This window comes from Elgaria multicarinata, chromosome 2 (assembly GCF_023053635.1).
Source record: "Elgaria multicarinata webbii isolate HBS135686 ecotype San Diego chromosome 2, rElgMul1.1.pri, whole genome shotgun sequence".
NCBI classification, from domain to species: domain Eukaryota; kingdom Metazoa; phylum Chordata; class Lepidosauria; order Squamata; family Anguidae; genus Elgaria; species Elgaria multicarinata.
Window position 1 is genome coordinate 102,815,708 of NC_086172.1, and position 27,831 is coordinate 102,843,538.

General features: G+C 38.2%; 1 protein-coding gene across 1 annotated transcript in view; it reads right to left on the reverse strand.

Annotated features, from left to right (window-relative positions):
• Positions 1 to 27,831, reverse strand: part of ELP4 (elongator acetyltransferase complex subunit 4) — a 193,746-nt gene that overhangs the window by 164,361 nt on the left and 1,554 nt on the right. The window contains exons 2-3 of the mRNA XM_063118781.1: positions 24,019 to 24,054; positions 11,491 to 11,612 (exon numbers count right to left, since the gene is read on the reverse strand). Coding sequence (XP_062974851.1) covers positions 11,491 to 11,612; positions 24,019 to 24,054 — 158 coding nt within the window. The remainder of the gene's footprint in view (positions 1 to 11,490; positions 11,613 to 24,018; positions 24,055 to 27,831) is intronic.

The window sequence follows — 27,831 nt, forward strand, 5'->3', positions numbered from 1 at the left end:
ACCACTGGTGTAAAGTAAAAGGGTAGAATCCAAAGCTACAAGCAGTCAGGTTTTGGAAGTTCCACTGACCTCTTCTGTTCCGGAAATGATAGTTTTGGCTAGTTTCCAGCTGCTCTAGGAGGCACTAGCTTCCCATTGTGCTATGACTCATTCCAACTAGTGCAAGGGCAGTTTTGGATACTGCCCAGTGTTTCAAAGCATTGCAATTAATGGCTGTGTGTGGCATTACACCCCACAACTCAGTTCCCTAATGTATGTTTACAACTGGTATGTCTGTTGTGCTTAGAATGTTGACCTGAGTGGGTGGAGTTAGAATGTCTTAGGAGGGGGGAGGAGTGATATATAAGGGGATGACTGAGGGGATTGAGGGAAGACTTTTAGGTACTCTTAGAGTCTTTAGCTTTTAGTGCTTTAGCTCTTTGTGTGTGTAGAGTACTATTGTTCTGGAGAGTTTGAGGATCAGTGTACAGAGGGGTGTCTTTTGAGTGTGGTGTGCACATAGTCAGTTGATGTATATTAAACAATACTGATAATATAGAAAGCTCAAGAGTGATTGTGTGAGAGAAAGGAAAGTGTGTTTGTGAAGAGAGAAAGGATTGGATGAGAGGTTTTAAAAAGGTTTTGAAAAGTTTTATTTCGAAACAAAGTTTGTGAAACTTAAAATAAATTTTTATTCAGTGTGTTTTAACTACCACAAAAATCCCACGTGTCTCTTTGGCATTTGTCATCTGAAGTTATATACATTTAACACCCACTCTGACATTAAATCACCAGCAGCACATATAATTCACAGCGCTTTGATTTATTACTGAAATCCTTCCAATTTAATCCCTTTCTCCACATAGTTTGGAGAAAGGTGGTGTTTGTCCCTCGCCTCAGGCTCCTCAAGTAGTGGGGCTTAGCTTGAGCAGGGAGTGTCCGCGGCCAGGCCTGTTGTTCAGAGCCTGTGTCGTGGCACTGTGACCCTTTTCAATCTGTCAATGAAGCAGAGGGTTGTTGCCAAGTCAAGGAAAGAGCTGTAAAACTTCAAAACGTGAATATGTACATATAAATTAACATAGGCAAATAGGTCTCCGATGGGCCTGTGCCACAAACCTAGCAAGGCCCCCTGCTGCCCACCATCTTATTATCGTGATTTATTATAGGCTTACAGAATAAACAATCTAAATCAGTTTGAATTAAGCATAGTAATATTTTTTTAAAAACACCTTAAGTTCATATTGTAGGTTGCCATACTAGATGTATTATTATTTCTTTCAGTCTGAATTTCTAATTATCTCTAAAAGTCCTGGAACAGATCCAAGGTTTAAATATAGAATTCATGATTCCTACATGTCAAGCAGACTTGAGTACAATAAGAATTATAGTCAAGAGGCATGAAATGTGCTCAAGGAAGTGACTCCACTGAAGTTCACTCACCATTTATCTCATTAGAACAAATCGCAACATTGTTACCAAGGTAAGTTACATATGTAGAGCTAGCATACTTCTTCCTGATTTTAATTCAGAGTCGGGAGATTCAAACAGCATGGGGAGTTTACTAATGTGTAGATGTGCTGATGGGTACACATGAATCATAGAACCAAAGAATAGTAGAGTTGGAAGGGGCCTATAAGGCCATCAAGTCCAACCCCCTGCTCAATGCAGGAATCCTCCTTAAAGCATACCTGACAGGTGGTTGTTCAGCTGCCTCTTGAAGGCCTCTAGTGTGGGAGAGCCCACAACCTCCCTAGGTAGCTGATTCCACCGTCGCACTGCTCTAACAGTCAGGAAGTTTTTCCTGATGTCCAGCCGGAATCTGGCTTCCTTTAACTTGAGCCCGTTATTCCGTGTCCTGCACTCTGGGATGATCGAGAAGAGATCCTGGCCCTCCTCTGTGTGACAACCTTTCAAGTATTTGAAGAGTGCTATCATGTCTCCCCTCAATCTTCGCTTCTCCAGGCTAAATATGCCCAGTTCTTTCAGTCTCTCTTCATAGGGCTTTGTTTCCAGACCCCTGATCATCCTCGTCCTCCTCTGAACATGCTCCAGCTTGTCTGCATCCTTCTTGAAGTGTGGTGCCCAGAACCGGACGCAATACTCAAGATGAGGCCTAACCAGGGCCAAATACAGGGGAATCAGTACCTCACGCGATTTGGAAGCTATACTTCTATTAATGCAGCCCAAAATAGCATTTGCTTTTTTTGCAGCCATATCGCACTGTTGGCTCATATTCAGCTTGTGATCTACAACAATTCCAAGATCCTTCTCGTTTGTAGTATTGCTGAGTCAAGTATCTCCCATCTTGTAACTGTGCATTTGGTTTCTTTTTCCCAGGTGTAGAACTTGGCATTTATCCCTATTAAATTTCATTCTGTTGTTTTCAGCCCAGCACTCCAGCCTATCAAGATCACTTTGAAGTTTGTTTCTGTCTTCCAGGGTATTAGCTATCCCACCCAATTTGGTGTCATCTGCAAATTTGATAAGCATTCCCCGCACCTGCTCATCCAAATCATTAATAAAAATGTTGAAGAGCACTGGGCCCAGGACTGAGCCCTGCGGCACCCCACTCGTTGCCTCTCCCCAGTTTGAGAAGGTACTGTTGATGCTTTGAACAGTGCAGTGGAGTGTCTGCCAAGGGTAGATTTTCCCACTTTCAAGCTGACTATTTGCCTCTCTTTACAATGCTAGTCCCTCAATTATTGCAGTTGTAATTTCACCATTTTTTGTCAACATTGTGAAGCTGGAAAAATCAAACGTGGGTGTTTTTGTTTTTTAATGTTGTCTTTTCCATGGCCCGATAAAGGAATTTTGAAATATGGACATTCTAAAGCATACAATGTAGTTGGGAATACATCAGTGAACAGCAGGATAAGCCTATTTGTATTTCCTCTGAAGTTATGTTCTAGGCACATAAAACAAGGTATTATGCTTTTATCTATCTCATGTAAGATATGGTACCACATTAGTTCTGCCTTCCCCAACGTGGTGCCCTCCAGACATTTTGGACCCACTCCCATCAGCCCCAGTTATGATGGCCAAAGGTCAGGAATGCTGGTGCTGTAGTCCAAAACATCTAGAGGGAACCAAGGTGAATAGGTGCTTTATGTCTGCTTGACACTGTGGAAGCATAGCGGAGACATAAATAATTTTCTTTGTTATTAATGTTGATGGTTTCTTCTGTTTGTTTGTTTTTTAAATTGTTTTTTTGCCTACGCCTCATAAACTGGCAAAACCAAAGAGGTTTCTTACAGTTCAGGTGTTCCTTACAGTTCAGGAGCTTGTAGTTCCACTTGTTAAAAATGAGTTCAATAGCACCATTTGGCTCATGTCTCCCAGCAACTGGCATATATAAGGATAGAATCATAGAATAGAAGAGTTGGAAGGGGCATCTGATATTGGGAGTTAATGACTAGTAGTCATTGATAGCCTTATCATCCATAAATTAATATCGTTCACTTCAAAACCACTAGGTAAACTCTCCCAACTGTGGAACATCCTGGTTCTTTGCCATTGAAACACTGACATTTGTCACTAAACATTGCAACATATAAAGTGAAGATATTACGAAATTCTTTGATAAAGATACTGCTTATCTTAGATTGAAACAATAGCAGCCTTGAATGAAATATATCTTTCAGGAGGAGGTCACTAAGGTGATCCAAGTAAGGGTGCTAAGTGGCTGGGATGGGCTTTGCAATTGCAATCTATATTTGTCGCTAATAAATTAGAGATCTAGAAACAAGAGAATTGCACCACTAAATATCAAAAAGCAAGGACAATATTAAAATGCACTGGGTCAGTTCCAGTAATAAAACTTCGTAGCATCAGTGGATATTTTCCTCTTGTTTGCATTTATAAATTAGAGATCGTACCTTACTGGGGTTTTTTTTGGCACATAACATCTTTATAAAGCACAACATGGTTTTAGGAACAGTTCATGAATTAAAGATATCTCTTTTGCTGAATTCCAGATTCAATGTATTTGCAGAGAAATACGGCAAAGTAGACTTTGTGGATTTCACAAAGGCTTTTATTCAGCTTTCCAGCAAAAATGCTCATGGTTATTTAGAATAAGTGGTAATCAGGACTGTGTTTGCACAGCTGAGGCTAGTGTGTCAACTGCACCTGTCTGGCCCTGCATGTCACATGCATACCTTAGTTACATCCCATTTGGCAAGTGTAACATGCTTTACCTGGGGTTGCCTTTGAAAACTGTTTGGAAATTTCAGCTGGTCTAGAATGCTGCGGCCATATTGTTGACCAGGGACAGTTTCAGAGAGCATGTGACTCCCTTATTGCAGCAGGTTCACTGGCTACCAGTCTAAATTCGAAGTGCTGGTTATGACTAATCAAGCCCTATAGGGCTTGGGACTATTTATCCCTTATGATCCTGCCTGGTTCTTAAGACCTTCTATAGAGGCTTTTCTTTCAAGATCATCACCTTCAGAGGTGTGTTTGGTGGTGACCCAAGAGAGTGCCTTTTCAGTGTCCCCCTCCCAGGCTGTGGAAGTACCTCTCAGTTATCTTTCTGCTGACAGGCAAAGACCACTTTGTTCAAGAAAGCTTTTGGCCTGTATGTTGTTCTGTTTGACTGGATGCTGTTTATTTTTATATTCTGTAATCATTATTTTTATTGTATTTCAGTGTATTGTTTTATTGTGTTAATGCATTTTAATTGTGCTTATAAGCCACCTTAAGTGCCATTTTTAGTAGAAAAGTCAGGTACAAATCAAATCAATAAATGAACACCACATAAGCACAAATAGAGAATTGGTTTTCTATTTTTAAAATACCTGGCTGCATAAAAAATTAGAATCCAGATTCTAACACTGCTCTCTGGGTAGCTGCTTCCAAAGCCATGCTTCCAAAGCCATGGTGACATCACAGAGAAGGACCTGTTTCAAGCCTCCAAAATCTGATATGCATGTAATGATGGATCATGGGTTGTTGTTATGTTTGAATCCAGACCTATGGGTTAACTATAGGTTGTTAACCATGAACAACCCAAAAAAGAAAAGTTTGGTTGTGAACTTTGGGTTGTTTAAACCACATGGTTGTTGTTACATGTGAACCTAAAATGATGGATGTTCACTGATTGTTTCACAATGCTTCACAGGCAGAAGGCAAGAGCAGTAAAAAACCAAAAAAAACCACAACAGCCTCTTTACATGTTAGTACTGCAGTGCCGCAAAGGCAGTTGGAATACAGGGAGGGCACGGATAAAGGATGAGAGAAACAAACAACCTGGGGACTGAAAAAACAAACCATGGTTTGTTTGATTGTCTGCCAGATAAACCCCAGATACGGCAACAAACCATGATCTTAAATAAACCATGGATTATTGTTACATGTGAACCAGGCCATTGACAATATTCATAGCTAGTCCTCCCAATCAGAATTCGATACTGTTCATAGTGAAGGCCTTTGCAAACTGCTGGTCTTGACAGGACAGACAAAGCAATTACTATGCTTTGCAATGGAAAAAGTATGACAAAAGTGATGGAGAAAGAGGCAGTTTCTTAAAATACCTTTCCTGTAATTAATTAATTAATTAATTATGGGAAAGCAATGCACTGATCTTTTTAGGCTGCAATCCTGAGAGTACTTCTGAGAGTAAGGTCTATTAAATATAGTGCCACTTACTTCTGAGTAAAGATGAGTAATTTTCTTTTCTTTTTTTAGTAATTTGAGTAAATTTAGGCTGCAACCCTATACCCATTTACTTGGCAGTAAGCCAATTAAACTTAAAGGTACACTTCTGAGATTGCACTGTCAATCATTTTATTTGATTCCAATACAGTTCATGATATTAATCTGGAATAAAGATAGATAAGAATCTTTTAACCTCAACATAAGCAAAACATTATTTTTTTATTATTTTGTAATAAGTTAATCGTAATACAGTTTGTTTCAAACAGATTATTTCAAACATTAGCTAAATGTTAAACAGCTATTTTTAGACAAATGTTATATAAATGTTTTTGCAATTATACCTATTTAGAGGTTTGTATAATCTGGTTTAAATTAGTTTCCCAGGTGTTGTATTCAATAAAACTACCTTCTGTTTTCTTGTAACACCTGCAACACTTTAATTGACATAAAGGTAACTATATGCAATATATGAAAACAATTCAGTGTACTCATAAACCCATTGTTCTGGAAGAGATTATCATTAGTATAAATCCCATGTAAGCATTCACTTAAGTCCCTAAGCTTCTTATTGTTTTAAATTCTGTCTCTCACAATGAAGGACACACCTGCAAGTGCTATGCCCCTTCTCACACTATAGCAGAGGTTACCAAAGATCCTAAACCACACATTAAAATCTTGCAGTTGATAGGAACAACAAATGTCTTGCTTTACCTTAGCCTAGCTTAACAGCTTCCCCCCTCCACCCGCCCTTGTCTCTAGCAAAAGTACTTCCTTACATTCCCAGAGGGTTTTGCCTGCTATCATAGAGAAGCAATGCAAATATTTGATTTGTGCCCAAAGACACATTTGAGAAAGTAGGCAGTTACCTTACAGGATGACATTTGATGAACACACATTAAATTATAACCCTAAATGCTCTAGCACCTTTAGATACCACACCCCAACTCCAGGATGGGGGGGGGGGAGGTATGCCAGTAGCCTATAATAATAAATTAATGCTGTCAACAATGTATGCCCTTCATAACTGCAGTATTTTAAGTGTGACTGACCTGCTGATGTAGCATAGCGAGACAATATGAATTACAATTTTATGCAAGGTACCAAGAGGACTCCTATTCCCCATCCTAACGACCCATCATAATCCTGCAAGTGGGCTCACACATGTAATTTGAGGAGAAAAAGGAAAAACAAATATCTCTCCATGAGTTTCCCTCTGAAACTGAACAAGGCAGTATCATGCTCTACGAATTTAATATTAAAAACAACCTGCTTTCCTCACGAGTTCAGTTTATAGAAGAGTTGAAAAAAAAGGTCAGGAAAAAAAGAGAGACTACAAAAATAATGTGTGTTTCTACAGCACTAGACCATGGGAAGGGTTTTCTTGCCAATATAACTAAACCCTGCATAACTAAACAAGTGCATGAATCTTGCATTTCTATATCAGAATGCATATTCTTCATATTTCTGCTCCTTATGACAATAGCTACATTGTTCTGCCTTCTTTGGCAGATGCACTAAACAAATTCTGGCTTTAATAGTTTGACCTCTCTCTCTTCTTCTGTTCTCTAGGGCATAATAAAACCAAAGGCACAATCCCACAACAGCTAATGAAGCTTAACCTCGCACCCTCTTAATTACCAATGCATTACACCAACTAACACCAAGGATTGGCATCATACTTCTCTCTAAGCTATTTTACACTGCTGGAGAACTACTACTGTGCTATTATTTAGCAACATAATCCATGATGTATGTGAAATCCCTCTTAAATGAGATTCTTTGATCCTTCCTGGTTTCCCCCCACCCCACTCTAATAAACAACATTGATTAGAGTTTTAAACATTATTTATGTATCCATAAATAAATCTATTTTAATAAGCATTTGCAAATTTGATAGTCCCATGATTAAATACACAAGACGTAGTTAAAAGTGTGTAAATTATTACATATTCATGTTTGAAGTGATATTTACATAGTAATATTCTAAAGCTAAACAAATAAGCATCACTTCTTTAACACAGGATACTGGATGGGCTGTTGGGAAAGGAATCTATTTTGCTGTTATAGTATATTCTGTATATTAACCATTATATTAAACACAAATAGGAATACATTTCCTGGACAAATATTTTTGAAGTCAAGTCCAAATATGCAAATGGTTATAGAATATTTAGCACAATACCCCTATAAAAGTTAATTTCTTCAGATGGTCCTTCCAGATGGAAAGACATTGTGCCGCTATTCCGTCTTTTTGGGGGGATGTGGTTTATTAAAAATAAAAATAATTACCAATGCATTTCGGACCCTAAGGTCCTTTCTCAGGGTAATCTAGAAGAAATTACATGTGTGTGTGTGTAATATTTACAAAGACAAAAGGTCATCGCTGTCAATCACAATAATTTTTTCAGTATACATCAACATGTTAGAAGTTACTGTGTATGCCACACTGGGTTCCTTGGAGGAAAAAAGGTGGGAGATAAAGGTAATAAATAAATAACGCTGTGTGAACCTGCCCAATAACTTTCTGCCTACACCAAAGAAACAATGTTCCAGCCTCCATTCCCAGAAGGTGATATTTATTTATTTAAATATAGTCGTCACTGAAGACATCCATAGATGCTACTTCTTCTACTTACTGATTCACTTCTGGTGGTGTTAATTTATTTAGGTTTGTTTCAAACCTTCCTCAAAATTGTGATCTTATTTTAACCTTCCAAAGACACAGGCAAATAAATTAGGCTTAGAAGTACTGATTAGCCCAAGGTCATTAAGGCTGCAATCCTAAACATACACCCCTGAGAGGAATTCCCATTGAACTGAATGGAGCTTATTTCTGAGTACACATGTATAGAATTGGACTGTAAGTAAACTTCATTATAAGACAGTGATTCTAATAACAAAACTAGAAAGTATGTTAGACAGAGGGTTAGCAGTTGGCTATGAACACTGCCCGTGCAAACCTACACACATCTACTGGAAAGTACCATGGAGTTCAACTGGACTTACTCACAAGTAAGTGTTCACAGGATTGCAGCCTAAATAGCTTCCATAGCTGAGCAGGGACCTGAGTACTAGTTTCAGAAATCCAGTAGTATTCACACAAGCATTGGCTCTCTCACTAATATATATTTGTAAACTACTGACTGGAGCCTACCTTGTAAATTCAGGTTCACTTCTGGAGAAGTTACATTAATTCTGCACTAACCTGTAATCAGTCCCCATAAAGATTTGCTTTACTTTTTACTTTATAATTTATTATGATCTAGTATGTAGTAGTACAGCTGTCTATTAGGCAGGTGAAGTGAATGAACAGAAAATTTTAAAATATGTTGACTAAACCCTCCTGCATATTGTTCTAGAGGATTTTTACAGAAGCATAATTTTTTAACAGTTACATCTTAATGCCGACTTCCAGAAGTAACGTTGATGACAATAGGAATGAATGTGTTTTCAAAGGATGATGGATAAATTGCTGGGTAGTAATATAACGTATCTTAGGCAGCTGATGGGCTCTTTTTATCTTCTACTTGCCTTTTAGTTATACAGTTTTAAGATAATTATGGCCTATAAAATCTTTTCCCCTTCCTAGAACCAGCAATATTTGTCTTGGTTATAGGATCAAGAAACTCCCAATCACATATCATGAAATTAAAGCAGGTCAATTTTAAATTTTCTGCTATGAATCATATGCATTAAATGTCTTAGAGCATAATCCTGTGGCCTTTACCTGGTGTTTGAGGAACCATAGGATGCTGAGGATTTCCCACTCCAGAGGTGTAGACAGACCTACAACCTCAAGAGGGTGAAATCAGAGTGGGGATTTCCCCCCCACAGCCATGCCCCTCCCAGCCACCATGGAAAGCTCCCTTTCCCAAGGTTGAAGTTCAGCCAGATCCAACGGCTTCTCAGTCCCCGAGCCTGGCAGCACACCTCAACTAGATGGGGTCAGAGGCCAGTCTAGCATGAAATACTGCAAAGGAGAACACAGAAACTAAAAAGCCACCACAGCTTCTCCCGCCCTACCAGTAAGGGCATACGATGACCAGAAGCCTCCAGAGTCTTCAGTCATTCTAGTGACAATACCATAGAATTATGCCCTTAGCATGCTTTTAGCCACCCATGTGCTCGATTAGATGCATGATGATAGGCTGTTAAAGAGTTGTAGTTTATTGGAATGGAAAGATAGTGACACTGGATTTTTTCTAAATCTATTGCCTAATAAAATCTGATTGCTTTATTGAGATCGTAGTTTTACAGACAACAAAATAAGCCTTAGAAAGCAAACCTATGCATATCTATTAAAAATAATCCCCGTTAAGTTCTATTCTATGGGTCTTATTCCCAGATAAGTGGATATAGGATTGCAGCCTTAATGAGCATTGTGCGTTCACTATAAACTGCTACATTTTTGTCTACAGTCAGATTTAAAGGCTCTCTTATCTGAATGTTTGATACACAAGTGTCCATTGTATACAGAAATCTGACCATTATAGACCATCCTTTTCTCTTTAGTTCATGTTTAAGCTTATTAAATTGAGAAGACAAAATAAATTTGCATTTACACAGACAGCCAACACCAACATTTTCTTCTCAAACCTCCTGGAAAGAAGTGAAAACCCCTGTTATATAGTAAGAAGTTAATTATTAGCCATAGCTTACTCCACAATTATTTCATATATTAAATATGTCCTGCATTTATAAACCAGAAAAAACGAAAACTGGGGCATATACACACCATGCTTCCCCACAAATATGTAATGTAAAGTTAGCTAGTTTAACTCACATTCATTCAAGCAATTATGTTATACATTTATTATCACAGATAACTTATTGTAAAGCACAGAAAATTCAGATTCAAGGTCTATACTTTGATGGTCCTTTAAAGTATATTGTATTATAACTAATTAATATAAGAATTTATTTTTGTATGCCATTCACAATTCAATTCTCACAACTGTATCCCTGACTAAATCACTTAGCAACAGACTACAGAAAACAAAATGGTTTGTATCTAATTCTAGCCTGATTGGAAGGGATTATCATGCAAGCTAATTACCCACCTCCTCCACCCAATACAATCCCTCTGCCCCCTGAAAAGCCTCTCCTGAGTGTTGGGGGATCCCTGTGAATGTCTAAGACTGGGATCTTCAATGTGGTGCCCACAAATACTTCCAAGCCCCTTCTAATTTCTATCTGTAATTAAGATTTTTTAATTAACTTAAAAAAACCAACACCTTATGGCACTGGCATGCTGAAAATCAAAATGCTGTCCTTCAGCACCATCTTTTTTGGGGGGGGGGGTATTTTGGGTTCGCATTTTGTAGCTTTCTTTTTCACACGACTGTGTGTGTGTGTGTGTATACACACACACACACACACACACACACACACACCTACGTACGTGTCATAGTTGAGGTACCTGTTTGGTCAATCACTCCTATACCCTACATGAGAAGCATAAAGGCTTCAAACTCAAATGTGCCCTAATTTCACTATTCTCTTTATTCTCCTTTCTTCGCTCTCTTCCACTTGGCATAATGCTGAGTTTATCTGCACCTGGGTTTTCCCTGAATCACTAAAATTATTTCTATTTTAATCCAAGGATAGGTAGCATGTTCCAAGGTCCTGGGTAGAGATTAAACAAGTATCCTGCTTATCCATATAGTACTTTATCCCTGAGAGAGTGGGGAAAGGGGGAAAAGTTGAAGGTTTTGGGAAGCTAACATATAATGCCATTACCAATGCATCTCTCATATTGGGTATAGGAACCCTAGTGCTAATAGGGCTTTGGTGTTGATTTTAATACAATCTAAGCTATAGCACATAATGTTCACATGGGAGAAACCTTTTATTTACCTTTAGAATATCAGCAGGTTCTTCTTTATCTGAAGCAACAAATAAATTATGTCCACAAATGATTCCCTCTGCAAGGAAGTGCTTGAACAACAGATTGGAGTAAACACCATATACATCTTCCTCTGTGGGAAACAGAATACACAGATTAGCAGCGAGACAAACACATTCGTTGATGTGTAAAAATGCAGTTGGGGGAAAGAACCCACAAAAATGTTTTGTTGATACCATCTCTAGATTTGTGCATGTATTCGTTTGTTTTTGTAGGACTACAAGGCACCAGTAAATAACTTGAAGAAGATGGATGGATCCAACATGCTAGCTGCAATGCTATACACGCCTACTAGGGAGTAAGTCCTATTGGACACAATGAAGCTTATTTCTGAATAGATATGCATAGGATTGCACTGTAATGTCTCTATGATAAGCTGTATTTTTGTTTGGCCAAGCCATAAAAGGCAGAACTCTGGAGAGTACCTTAATATATGACAAGATAAACAGCAGCACATTCTACACAAACCATTAGTCAAATGCCATTTTCATAACTTCCATTGCTGCTTCTTTTGAACATCACTGGAAAATAGTTAATCTAATAATCAGTTGTGGCTCTTAGGGTTCGGGAAGGGTTTTCTTTCACCTCCATTTGATCTTTAGAGGTTGTCACAACTTATTGAGATATTAAAATAAAAATATCTGACTTATTTCTATAAATAAATAAATAAATAAATAAATGAGCTTAACCACATTATCTGCTATAAATCTAAATGACAATACATGTCTACTCAGAAGTACATCCCATTGAGTTCAATAGGATGTACTTCCAGGTAAGTGCATATAGGATTACAACCTAAATTATCTTTGAACAGCTACAGTAAATAAAAAATGAGATACTCTGCTGTGCTGCTTCAACAGAGCACAGGAGCAAGCAAGATCCTTCCAATACTTGTGAAAGGGAGCAGCATGTCCTCATGTTGCAAGCTTTTCTAGCATCCCCTTTGCACATTGTAAAGTTCCAAATTACGAGGCAGTGGATTCATTTCATTTTCACTTATTTCATTTCACTAAAGATCACACACTGTGCCATATCCAGAGGTAACAGATTGTTTAGAAGTTGCTTCATCGAGAAACAGAAAGGAAAGATTGACTTCTTCTACATCTTTTAAAGTGCATAGGGACTTTGACTTCCAGAATTCAACTGTAGGAGATATTAAATATTAAAATCTGACACAAGGGAATCTGAAACAACATTTATATTTTGCTGCTTTGCTTAGGGTTCAGAGATGTATGCTGCAGGCAACTTTAGGTTGTTTAGGAGTAAGGGAAATGAATTAGACACCAGCTGTGACCTGAAGTGCTGCTACAGGAACAGCCGTGCCACTGCAGCTAAAATTTACCAGTAGAAAACTTTCTGATATGCCCACAAATTAATAGATTTTAGAACCAAAGCTATGATTCTACAGAAATCTGTACTCTGATGCCTGTTGACTAGTTACATGCTTTTGTTTTGTTTATGTTTATAGTTCTCCTCTTCTTCTGGACCTTGGTAGGAATTTTACAGTATAACATTTTTTAAAAAGGAGCTGTCATAATTTTGAGAAGTGCAAAGTATATTGATGTTACCAGGTGCACACAAAATGGTAGTTAAGCATTTATTACAATTCAGGGAATTTTACTATGCAATCCTATGCATGTCTACTGAGAAGTAAGCCCAACTGATTTCAATAGGATGTACTCCCAGATAAGTGTGAATAGGACTACATCCTTTAGGAAGCAATCTTATGTTTGGAATCCCCCTCCCAAGGTCCTGCTATGACCCTGGGAGGATTCTGAGTTCCTATCCCCCTCCCCCATCCCTTGTAGCCTCTGTGGAAAGAACCACACCAGCGCCTTTCCGAGGTTGCAAATGCAGCCTCAGAGAGAAGGAAAAGGGGGTGTTCCAGTGGGCAGAGAGGGGAAGAGAAAGAAGAGGCCAGGCTTCACGCTTTGGCTATTGAGTGGTATAGAAATGAAATAAAGAAATACAAGAAATCCTCTGCGGCCCCCAGCCCAGTCCCCATCAGCACGCCAAAGGCCAGAGGGGGCTCAAAGGCCAGAGGGGAAAAAATTAAGAGGATGGAGAGGTGAAAATTGAGTCTGTTGCTCCTCCCGTCCTGTGAGCAGCAGCTTGGCAGGGGATGGGATATATGGAAACCTCAGAGATTGGAAGCTTCCTTCTAAGGGGAGAGCAATCCATAGGATTGCACTCTAAGCTGTTGAAAAGCCCATGGTCCCTTAAGTGTTCAACCCTCCCCGCAAAAAGAATAGGAAGATAAGAAGAGTCCTGTTGGATAAGCCCAAGGGCCCATCTAGTGCAGTATCCTATTTTCAATAGTGACTAACCAAATGCTTTTGGGCATGATGGCAACACCTCTCCTCCATTCTTTGTTATCAAACAACTAGAATTGAGAGCATACTCCTTCTAAAAATGGAGGCTCCCTTTAATTATCCCAGCTAATAGTCTATAGACCCATACTTCATTAAACTGGGCTATAATTAGATCTCCATAAAGCTCATTGGGAGATCAGGGGCCAATCATTCTGCTGGTTTCACATCTTTATAAGCCACAGTTCAGGAAAACCCTGCCTTACTGGGATCCAGCATATGTGCTGGTATATGCAGGCCAGTGCTCCCTCTTGGCAATCCTAGTTCTAGAGAGAAAGGCAAGCCAGAATCCCCACTCCAAAAGACACAATTGAGTGGCTTCTACTTGCAAGAGGAGCCAAATGGGAGCGACCAGGCAGCATGCACTAGCAAGACTGCTCAATCCTAATAAGCCAGGATTCTCCAGAACCATGGCTTATAATAATATCTGAACCAGGCCATAATCTCTTAGTTTTTGCTACTTCACAGTGTTGCTTTGAGGAGAACATTGTGCATAGGGAAGAGAACTTTGTAAGCTGCCCTGAACACCTTGGAGGAAGGACAGATAAAAAGGTATTAAATAAATATATAACTAAAGGAACAATATTGTATAGTTGTTTCCATTGCCTAAGGAAAAAAAACACTTTTACACACTCATAATAAGTAGTAATGGGATACAGGGTACAGTATTTTAGTTAGTTGGGATAATGTTTCTATGAGTGTAAGAAATTTAATTTAAATCAATGGGACTAAATTAGTTTAAAGCAAAATATTGTAGCTTAACTGTGGTGTGAACAAAACAAGATTGTGGTTTAGATAAACAGACAGCAAATGAGCTCAAACAGTACTGAAGTAATACCAGCCTGTTTCTGCATGAATATAAACTTCTCTTGTTGACCTTCAAAGCTTTTCACGGTCTAGCTCCGCCCTATCTCTCCTCTCTCGTCTCACACTATTGCCCCACTCGTGCTCTTTGCTCCTCTGGTGCCATGTTTCTCACCTGCCCAAGGGTCTCTACTTCCCTTGCTCGGCTTCGTCCATTCTCTTCTGCTGCCCCTTACGCCTGGAATGCTCTCCCAGAACATCTGAGACCTACAAGTTCAATCTCAACTTTTAAAGCTCAGCTAAAAACTTTTCTTTTCCCTAAAGCTTTTAAAACTTGATGTTACTCGGACTTTAGACTGTTAGTTATACTGTTAGTTTTTCCCTACCTTGTGCCTGTTTACCCTACCCAGTGCCTGTTTGCATTCTCTCCCCCTCCTTACTGCTTTACTATGACTTTATTAGAATGTAAGCCTATGCGGCAGGGTCTTGCTATTTACTGTTTTACTCTGTACAGCACCATGTACATTGATGGTGCTATATAAATAAATAAATAAATAAATAATAATAATAATAATAATATATTTCTGTATCTTACATCATTCTTATTATTTCTTTATTTCATTTCTATACCACCCAATAGCTGAAGCTCTCTGGGCATTTCACAAAAATAATAAACCACAAATACAAATACAAGATAAAAACATAACATAAAATCCTTAACATACAAAATGTAAAGAGCTATAACAATTAAAATAAGATACTGGACCTGATAAAAACAACTGACATATATTCCCCCATCATATGCCGTCAAATGCCACAGAATACAGGACAGTCTTAACCTATGCCAAAAAGATTATAGTGTTGGGGCCAGGCAGACCTCAGTGGAGAAAGCACTCCATAATCAGGGACGGGACACACCAATGAGAAGGCTTCTCCCTTGTTGCCACCTTCCAAGCCTCTCTCAGAGGAGGATTTGGAGAAGGCCTCAGATGTCAATTGTAGTGTCCAGGTAGGTTCATGTCGAAAGAAGCATTCAGGTATTGCAGTCCCAAGCCATGTAAGGCTTTATAGGGTAAAACCAACGCCTTGGATTGGAAACATACAGGAAGCAAATACAAGCAGCCCAGGATTGGTGTTATACGCTCAGACCTTCTGGTCCCTGTTATTAATCTGGTTGCCATATTTTGCACAAGCTGCAGCTTCTGAACATTCTTCAAGAGCAGAACCATGTCAAACACATTGTAGTAATCTAATCTGGAGGTTACCAGAGCATAGACTATTGAAGCCAGGTTATGCCTGTCCGCATAGGGGCATAGCTGGATCATCAGCCAAAACTGGTAGAAGGCGCTCTTCAGATTTTTTTAAAAGAGACAGAGCTCTAGCTCTCTCTCTCTATTAAATTATCAGTCTGGTTTCTCTAATGGTAAACTTACAGTAAGAGTAAACTCAAAGAGCGAACTAAATACAGAACACCTTACTGTCTGCCACAGTGCTCCAAGGATTAAATGTGTTTCAGAAAGCCTTCACAAACAATGTATCTTGAATGGTTAAAGTCAATGCTTCTGTAAGAATCCTTCAGTTCTTCAATTTGTCACATAGAGAATAGCTTTTCTATTGATTCATTTCTAGGTCACTAAACTTTTGTTTATTCAAAAGATCTAAAGTGCACTCATATGGGGCTTCTCTGATAGCACCCATTCTTCCTAGCTTCAATAGTTATGTTACTATTCAAAGCCTACACAGCTTGGATTCTCCCCACCCCCCACTAGCACCATTGTTTGTTACAGGTATTTTGGCACCATAGAAATTAGCTCTTCTTGTATTTTTCTACCATGCAATTAATCAACAATCTGAAAGTGTAACAGAATTTGCACATTATAGCCATGAAAAAGCAAGTGCAGGTGGCTACAATATGCAAATTCAGCAAGGTCACAAATTTACTGAGCAACTATATCTAGGTCCACAAATCCAATATGCACAAATGTTTGTGATTTATCTCCACCTCATTGTGGTTTTAATTAGAACTTGTTAGCAACACACATAGATTCAGTAGTAACATTCCATTAAGAGGGTATAGGAAAAAGGCACCTGAAGTCAATACACACATTCTGCTGCTGCTGCTTTAATAGATTTACATACTGCTGACCATTTTTTAAAATACCTCTAAGTGGTTTACAAGAAATAAAAATACCTTAAAATACATTATATACATTGAAATACAACTGAAATACATAACAATTGATAGAACATTTATATAAAGCATTAATAAAAAAAAGCACATTCACTCTGGGAAGGCCTGGGTAAAGAAATGGGTCTAGTTGATGCCTTTGAAATAGCAAGGGGGAGGTCATTCCATAAGATGGGCATCACCACAGAGAATGCCTACTTCCTGGTTGCTGTGAGATGGCAATCTGCAGGTCGCGGTACAACAAGGTCTTCTCCGGCAAGGCTTCCTGCAGTGATCTTAATGATTGGACAGGCCTCTATTGGGGAAGGCGCTCTGCCAGGTAACACTTTTAACACCTCTCTAACACTTGCCAAAGTTTGGTCTGGCTAGGAAGTAGTTACCATGCTTTGGTTTGCACCAAATTGATTAACATGAGAGTCCTCATGTGTACAATGCAGTACAGATCGTTACTGTTTCCCCTACACAGGCTAAATTGCCAATTCACAACCTGCAATTTCCCATATCCATAACAATGGACTGTAAATGATGCCAAACAGCCAGGACTGCACCAAATGAATATACTCAAGACTTCCCAAAAGCAGTTTGAAAGAGCATGCTAGGAAATCCTCTTGGGGGATGTTTGACCTGCCCCTCCACCATGGACTGAAGCTCTTGTGAAAATGTATCAACAGATCTCTGCTAATGCAGTGGTGCTTTCCAAGCCCTCTTCTCACAGACACGATTAACAGAGGGTCAGGGAATCCTCTAGAATGGTGTGGGATGAGCCACAGAAGGCCGCCTTTAGGGGAGGGGAGAAACGGCAGAAGTAGGGGAACTGCCTTGCATGCTTTTCCACTTGTGCAAAGCACCTTTAGAGCTAAGCCAGGTGGTACTAATTACCCATGTGGTAAGAGGGTATGCTACAGAGAAGGTGAAAAAGTATGAGCCACCAAAGCCAATCTGAGTTTCCAGGCAATATTCGTTCACTATACTACAGCATACTTGCTGAAAAATCTTCTTTGCATGAAACTGAATGCAAAGCAGTAATCTGTTGCCAGCATTAAATTCACCAGCATTCTATGCAGCTTGTCCTTTCACATAATAGCCACCTTCTATCTGCAGCTAGCATGCAATGAACTGCAAGCCTTTCATGATTCACATCTAACAGTGACCAGCACAAGATCAGTATTTGGCTACCATTCTAGCAGTCACTCTTCGTGCTCACCTCATTTCTCTTGAGCAAGGCAAGATACCCATGGACATGGGTGACAATTCAGTAGCTTGCCTTCTTTCTATTTTTGAAACAAAGAATGTCTACATTTATGTGATGTAGGTAAGAAGCCGGCAGAACATAAATCCTGGACATGAACAAATGATGCTTTCCAAAATTCTATCTGAACTACACCTCTTCTGAACTGGGAGTTTAAGACCATAGATAATTAGCTCCATTGGAACTATTATCTTGAAGCAAAGCTTTTCCTTTGTAAATTAATGGCATTCTAAATTGGAGCAACAACCAAATTGCAGGGAGAGACAACTGGAAGCCCAGAGGCTCAGTGAGGCCCATAGGAGTCTTCTATCTAGCCTCCAGCACACCTCCTAATCCCAAGGACACCCCCCCACCCTCACAGCCACTTTCTCCCATACAAGCTAAGACAGATATGAGTGACACCTGAGCTATATAAGAGGAGTCTGCTACAATCACTGTGCCATTCACATTGGAAAGCGATGAAAATTCAAGGAGTCCTTTGCCTGTGTCTCAGTTCACATAGGAATGAATGAGTGAACAAAACATGCATTAGGAACTTACTGTGCTCGCTCAATTCAAAATATAGCTCCTGTGTGAAATTAGTTGCAGACCAAGGCTGAACTGCAGTGGTAACACAACTGAGCACCACCCTTTAAAAAGGAGCCTGCAGAACCAAAATTTAGCCTAATGCTTATCCGTTCCTATTTTGTATTTATTTATTATATTTATATCCCAGCTTTTTTCCTCCAAGGAACCCGAAGTGGCATATATAATCCTCCTCCATTTTATCCTCACAACAACAACCCTATGATGTAGGCTGGGCTGAGAGTCTATGACTGGCCCAAAGTCACCCAGTGAGCTTCCATGGCTGAGTGGGGACTAGAACCTGGATCTCCCGATTTCAGTCTGATAGTCTAGCTACTACGCCACACTATAGCCACCTTCTTGCTGATAAAAACTCAGGAGACCAAGTTAGGTGAGGTAGACAAGGTGGAAGAGCATAAAACATGACTAATGCTTTTTTTAAAAGTAGTTGTTAGTCTGGCATATAGTTAGTAAACCTGTAAACTGATACAGCGGCTAAGTGCATGATCTTCCAACAGGCTTATGTTAATTTATATGCATTTCCCCATACATATAATATAGAATAAAATTATCAGTATCGTTTCACTAGAAACTCTTAAAGATGATAAGCTCTGAATGCTATGGGGAAGGAGACTTGCATGTGGTATAGCTGCAAATACGATATTCTGTAGATAGTCTAGACAGGTTGCCCTAGAGCTGTTGAGAATCTGTCACAATCCATCATTATTAATTTATTAAATTATCATCATTTTTATTATTATTCACCATGCTATGGAATAATAGCATGACCTAAGGTGAGCATTTCCTAAGTTATAGACTATCTCTCTTAAATTGCTCTAGGTAATGAGATGAGACTATTTTAATCATCCCCACCATCTAAAATTCCATTTAAAATATTTTACTAATGTCCTTAGTAGCTATGAAGCTCAAAGGAGGTTAGTCTGTGTCACTTGTATTTAATTAGCACATGTCAATACAAAGTTAGCAAACATATATGTTACAATAGTTGGCAAACCGCCATTCAGCAGGAAGGTAAATTTTGACAACTTATATTTTGTATAATTATATTTAGCAAATCACTGTTTTGTACTTCTCTAGAGATTACCTTTTTCAACTTTTAAAAAGGTGATAAAGTCAATTATGTTGACAAGTGAAAAGTACTCTTTAATAGACAGGTTAAATTGCATACCTAAAACAAAAAGGTAGCTAATTAAAATAGCTGAAATTGCTCCAAGGCTTAGACTGAACAAGAATAGTCCTGCCTGTAGCCAGCTAAAAGTTTTAGCTTTTTTTAACCTGACCTCAGCTACTTAACAAAACTCTTTTGTAATATAACCTTTAACAATTGCGACCTCCCTAACAATAACGCACACACAAATTTATTGAAATAAGAGTTATGAAAAACCTTCCTAGTAGAATAGAAAATTCTATTAACATTATTTTAGAAAATTCACAAGACAGATATGTGATCACATTTTTGACGGAACAAAAGAAATTACGTGATTATTTAGGTTGTCAAATTATTTTTAGACAAAAACATAAGAAAAATATTCCATTATCACTGGTAGCTAACTATCAATCTAGAAATAAACATATACAGATTATGTTTCTTCCATAATTTAGCATTCCGAATACATACATTTAACACTTAATTTTTTAAAATAACATTCTCAACATTATTTCCAAAAACTGAACAAATGACATGATATATGGTCATTTTATATTTATTTTTGTTCCCGATGTTATGTGTCTCTGAAAGTTTCAAAGGACCATTTTCTTTCAAGTAACTCATGTAGTAGTTGGGGGTGCCATTCCCCTCCCCCAGCAATAGACACTGGGACTTTCACAAAGGGTCTAGCTGTACCTATATTTCCATACTGTGAAAAGCTATCATCAACTGGGTTCAGACGACACGATAACCAGCAGTTGGTTAAATAGTCAATGGTTGGTTATTGTGTTGTCTGTCAGGACTTTTTCACACCATGGTTGGTAATTTGGCCAAAATAACCAACGCAATTAACCAACGCTGTGCAGAGTTGATTATTTGAACAACCGCTGGTTATTGTGTTGTCTGTTGACTACTTCATCACATACAGTCGGTTATTTTCGGTGACTACAGAGTCCCCTGGCAAAAGCAACCAAAGCCTCTAGTACAGCTGGCAGAACTTGCAATGGCTGATGGGTTACCAGCGGGAGGACTAAGGGTGGGAGAGAGGGCAGAGATGTGTCAAACACACTGTTGACTAATAGTCAACTCAATGCTGGCCTTAATCCACACCATGGTTGATTATAATCATGTTGTGTGGGGAGTACCCCCTCGATAATCAACAGTGAAGTTGAGTATCAACCCACCATTGACTACTGTGTTGTCTGAATGCAGCCATCCGTTCTTTAAAGCCATAGAGCCTCTGTTAAAAAAGAAAAGGTTGAAACTCTAATAATAGTAACTTTGTGTTTTGCTTTATGAACCAAAACACCAGACTTCCCAGACAGACTAAAAGTTATACTACTTTCCTCATGTTTGTTCTCTGTGGCTAGCAAGGTTGGTCTCCTGAAGGTGCATCAAATACTAATGGGGCAGAGTAGCCAAAAAGAAAAGAAAAAATGGTCATGCCAATGGTGTTATCTAACTTAGGCCAGAACCCAATCAGCCAGCTAAAGACTAATGATGTTAAATGTTGTCTGAAATCCTACCTGTACAAGTTTCTAAGTAATGTTGTTATCCAATCTTCATGAAACCACAACAATTAAAGAAAACATTTGAATAATCTTGACTTTATTATTAGTTGGTTAAATTAGCCAGGATAATGTGCATCAAGCAGTGAAGATGAACATTCATTTGTAAAAGGTTCTAATATAGGAGTAATGCCCTTTATTCTTGCTTCACAGATTATTAAGAAAGAATTTGCACTTTTTACAGAATTTGGGAGTACAATGCTGAAATATCGTCCTAGGAGGTTTAACTCTGACAGCTTCAATCTCATGATATAGAAAGCTTGTCTAGACTAATGTCATGACAGGATATTACTGTTGTCTGTATTACTGACAAGCTGTTCAACTATGATACCAAGTATAGTTGCTTCAAAACCACTTGCTAAGATTCAGAATTTTACACAAACTTATTGTTGAATATATGGAATGTTTTGTTTTAAAATATATTTAAGAAGCCAATAACTGGATATTACATGCCTTCATTTCCACTTTTCCAATTACTACCCTTACACTAACAATCTTTGTTGGGACCCCTAGCTTGAAATGAGCAAATTGATTACCTATTTCGCTGAAGAATGCTGGTAATCTAGAAACACATACACACCTTCTCCTGATCCAATCACATTATATTCATCTTCTATATTCAGTCTAACATGGTTATAGCGCATTACAATTATAGCAAATCCCTACATCATTTTTCTGTCTTAATAGAGAAAGTGAAATAACTTCATCCTTAATTATTGTTTTCATCTAATCAGCATTCCTTCTGCTTCCCTCTGCTATAAATGAAAGAATGCTATGATAAACAACTTCTTAACACAATCCTGTGGTAGCCACAGCTTATGTGAAAAATGGTAAGGACTTTTGATTCAGTTGGAAATGTGAGCTTACCCTTACTTCAAAGATAATGTATTCCTTCCATTTTTAATTGTTCCTTGATTTTTCTTATACTCTGTTTTTGGCTTGATGTTTAATCCCCAAGCCCAGTACTCTTGGTTCCTCTTTTAATGCTTTAAAGGAGAGATGGGGAACTTGAGGTCCTCTAGATGTTTTGGCTACAATTCCCATCATCCTTTCCTATTGACTATCTTGGTTAGGGCTGATGGGGTGTTGCAGCCCTCCAGACATTTTGGCCAACATGTTGGCCACCTCTGCATTGAAGTCTATAATCAGTTCTTAATATACAAACTGAGTGGGGGAGTGGAGTGAGATGCTGGCTCCCAGGTACTCCCAGACACAGAGATGGTAAGGGTTAAGGTTCCCTCAAGCCTGTTTTTCCCTCCTCCTTAGGCCTGGATTCTCTTTTCCCAGCTACGCCATGCCGGCGCGGGGTGGGGAGGCGTGGGGGAGAGCCACTGCATAGCTTTAACAGTTGCTTTGCAAGCCCTACATGCTCTAAAAGCCTCCTGAAGCTCTCGCAAAGTCTCCTCCTCCTACAGGATCTGGGCATATGCTCAGTTACCCTAAAGATGGGGCCAAAGTCCTTCACCTGCTTCCCTGTTATCCAGACAATTATGTGTGAGCGGGGAGGAACTTTCTCTGCTGCAAAGCTCTACTATGGTGGAATCACCATTATCAATAGGGTCTTACTTCTTTGGTTGTAATGTTCCTTATTCCCACTGCCAGGGTTCAACAGGGGGGCAGAATGGCATTTCCACACACTAACCTTTTACATGCCTTACCCCGATGTAAAAAAATATGGAGATGTGTTAAGAGTTAACTCAGATGGCGCGCTTTCTCTGTAGCAGCACCCACCATTTGAAAAACCCTCCTTCATGTAGTTTGGGAGGCAGAAAATGTAGCATCATTCAAAACGCCTCCTGAAGACACACTTGTTCACCCAGGCCTTCCTTGGGCCTTAAATAAATTAACTACACCACTCCATTTTACTGTCCTAATTTACTGCTCTTTTATAGTTGTTAGATATGTTACAATACTGTGGTTTTTATGGTATGTTTTAATACTGTTATTTAATATTGTAATCTGATGTTGTGAACCACTGAGAGATTCTATTATAACCAGCAGTATAGAAATGTTACGAATAAATAAATAAATAATAGAATCTTCAAAAACAGCTGTGCAGTTTGTGTAAATTCTGATATACTGAAGATAAAATATTTTAACAATTTTTAGGGTTCTGCTGGAAAGCACACCTGCTTCAAATCAGAAAGGGCACTCAGATTAAATTTCCTTTAGACAGAAGAGGAGGGAGACAAGACCATATGACCCACTGGGCAAGTCTCTTAACCAGCATTATATCTACACTAGGAGCAAAGTTCTTAGCAGTCCAGTGATCTGAAAGATTGATCCTAAAGCTCTTCTTGTACAAGTAGTACAAGCAAGTAGTAAAGACAGACAACATTCTGAAATTTTATATTGCAAAATAATGAAAACAACTCGATGGATATGAATCACTTAATGTGAGAAAAAGTATATTTTGTTTGTGGTACATGATTTGCATTATCATCTAATAAGACCTCCTTCAAAAAGTGGTGTTTCATTTCCTCCGTAAAGATTTTGATGGAAATAAAAAGATAATACCATGACTGTGGTAACAAGTGTAATATAATATATGGAAAAATTTAATACTAACCAATAAGAAGAAGGGTTCCAACAGCCAAACCTCCACCTAAGAACAAAATAAATTTAAGAAATGAGACTACATACTAATGTTGCCAACAATTAATAATATCAAGAAAAGGTGATATAGGAAGATACAAAGGTAATGTGAAAAACATTTTAATTACCCTTATAATACTTCTTACAATTCACTATTAAATAATTACATATTGCATTTAATTATATATTATACACTACAATTACTATCACAATATGAAAAGATCCTGGAGAGCTCTATATAACTAAACTTAAGTACTTTAATAGTGTTGTCACAGCCAGCATTCCCTTGTTTTAGTCAGATTATTTTACACATATAAAGTAATATTTCCTTATTTCAGCAACAGTTTGAAGGACCTGATACAGTTAACTCAACAGATTATAAATATGTACCAAGGCCCAATACTATCTATTGTGTGAATCATCAGGATAGGATACTGATTACATTCTTACACTTGTGCAAAGGTACTACTCTTCATCTTGCACCAGCACAGCGCATACTAAACCCATGCAACTATATCTGTGCAACACCTCAGGTGAGGTCTCAGTGGGCCAGAGATCATGTAACTCCCCTTAACTTGCACAGATGAAAGCAGGAGTACATTATCAGCCATCATAGGGGTCTATTTGAATCCATCTTCTGTGGTTGGCATCTTTTCATAAGCCAGGCCCTGGATCCATCTGCATCTCTTTCTAGAGGGAAGAGCCTGGACTATGACATCAACTGTCAAAGACCAGAGGATACTGCCATAAACACCTCCATATATCATATTCATTCTGGATTAATTTTAAACTGCTTTGAGAGCCAGCCAACCTTGGTTGAAAAGCAGGTGTAAATAATTTCATAGACATCGACTTAACTGATTGTCCTCAGCTTCTTTCTGATCAAATGAAGTGCTTTGACAAGGGTAAAAATGTTGCATCTGTCACAACTAAGTCACTAGTAGTAAGAAAACTTCCATTATTCGCATCCTCTCTATCATCAGCTCTAGCAACTCACAGAGAAGAGGCAGTAGATACCATCTTCCTATATTGAATGCACCAGCTTAAGTTGTCTTTGAATTTCACCTGTAATTATGCTTATGCACAGGACATCAGTGTGTGAAGTTATGTTCATACTAGAACACAAACATGATCACGCATCTGTATGCATCCAGCCAAATAATTACAATTCCTGTTTTTCTTCATGCTCAAGCATCTTTTACAGCCTTTCCCAACCTGGTGCCCTCCTGATGTGTTGGACTAAAACTCCCATCATCCCCATTTAGCATGGCCATTGGCCAGGTTGGTGAAGACTATTTATTACAATAAATATGCTATCATTTATTTGTAATAGGACTGGTTTAGCTACTTGATCTTTTTGTTTAGTTATTTATTTTTTCTTACTATCACATTTGAACAGGAGAGCTGAGGATTTTACTCTTTGAAATATGCTATTGCATGTTTTACTTCTCAAGTAGTTTTTTTTTTTAATGCAGAGTTTTCATTATAACTTTGAGACTATTCTGCAGTGAATGATTGTGGGTTCCAAGTAAAGGTTATATTGTTAAAGGCAGAGCTGTTTTTAAGAAGAGCTAAAGTTTAAGGTGCTAAAACAAAACGAAAAAGTTTTAAATAGCAGTATTTCCAGAATAAAGCCCTCACCCTTAATATGTGAAATGATGAAATACACTGTGCAAGACTAGTTAAAGTACCAAAGGACAAAAGATACAAAGTAGGTAAAATAATATATTTTATTTGAAACATGTAAACTTTCAACAAAATATTTCTATAAGGGGCAAAGGTGCTATATAAATAAATAATAATAATAATAAATAATAATAAGCAAAATTACGCAGAATTAAGTTAGGAAAATGAAAGTAAAAATATGGAAATGTTGAAAGTCTCCATTTTTAAAAAAGCCTTCTTATTGTAACTCATTACAGCCCATGATTGCAGATTTATTCCTTTACATATATTGCTTGTAAAACAGGAAAGCAAATACATCACTATCAATGAAATATTTCATACCTCAAGAAAGTTTAGACGTCAAATGTGTATTAAATGCATTATACATATACATTTGGGAAAGAAGCAAAAAAACCCACTGTGCCAGATATATTTCATGTTATACGTTTTCTAGAGATTTCAAAATATTTTATTAAGAAATGGAAATAAATATCATGTGTACTGTATGGGGATTATAATTTTGGTGAGTAAAGAGAAAATACTTAACGGACTAGTGAAAAACATCTCTAGACAGGAACACAAGTAGTCAACAATGGCATAGGAGACTGTCTAGTGGGAGTGTCAAAACCAGGAAAGCCCAAGTTCAAATCTTTACGTAGCCATGAAGCTCATTAAGTGACATTGAACCACAGTTGTTGCAAGGATAAAACAGAGGTGTTCGTGGCGGGTGGCAACTACCCTAAGCTCCTTGGGGGAAGGACAGAATAAAAATATAACAAAATTATTGTGCAATCCTACAGCTTGCATTTGGCCGGATAAGAGGCCATCTGAAGTTTCATTGCAATCTATTGGACTTGCTTCTGTATGGTGTGTTTATAGCCAAATGTGTAAATTAAGAACCCCTCATAATGTGAAGTACCAGGACTTGAAAGTCACAAAACTAACCACTCTCTCCTATATGAAGAGTTTAAAAATAAAATATATGGGAAGAAATGTATAGAAGAACATCACATTTAAGTAGAAATAAATGCTTTAATATATTGGATGGGGTGCAGCCAGTGACATTTGGGTAAATAGCTCAGCCAACTTTCCAAGGTGAACAAGTACTAAAAATGATCAACTACTCCCTTCCCAATGGTGAAAAACAAAACTTGAATCAGTTATAGCTTTGCATTACCTTTCTTTTCTATCCGCCTAACTTATTACTAGCACAAAGTAGACCATGTAACAGCTGATTAACATATTATGCTTTTGAAGGTGTTTTGCAGATGTGGGAAGATGCAAATCTGAATACTCACAAAATGCCTAATGAACACACCCACAGCCAAACTGTTCAGTAACTAAATCTGCACTCTGAAATTCCAAAGTACATTAATCTGTGAATGATAATCACATATTGTGTTGCAATTACATGCAAATACTACATATGAATCTGGCCATGGATATCAGCAGAATGTGTACAGTGATGCATTAACTCCTTAGAAAGACACCTGACATTTTTTTTTAAAAAAAAGTATATCCCGTCATTTGTATTATTCTGAGCTTTATTGTCATGCAATAGAAACAGCAACCGGCATCCATCACAAATGAAACTCCTCTGTTTAATATCCTACTAAATCATCATTCCCTTCCTTCCTTGATTTTTCTCCTTAAAAACAGATTAAGAGAGTTTGCCCATGGGAGCAACACCATTATAGTCCCAAATCACTGAGACTGTCAAGTGATTGAGCATTACTGAGCTCAATCAAAGCCACACCTGTAAGCCTAGCTATGTTCAAAATGAGGATCCTAAATATTAGATAAATTACTTTTAAATCATGGTCCCATCTGCAATTATGTGCATGTCCCACTGGCTTCAATAGTGCTTAGAGAAAAGGAAGAGCTAATTTATATGATTAAAGTGGAATACTGCAAACATAAACTGAGTAGTTTTAAGCACTGCTTTTACACACTGAAACAATAATATTTTATTTATACGTTACATATACCCCACCCTTCCTTTAGAACAGTGGTTCTCAACCTTCCTAATGCCGCGACCCTTTAATACAGTTCCTCATGTTGTGGTGACCCCCAACCATAAAATTATTTTCGTTCTTCTCTACACGATCCATTGTCATGGGAT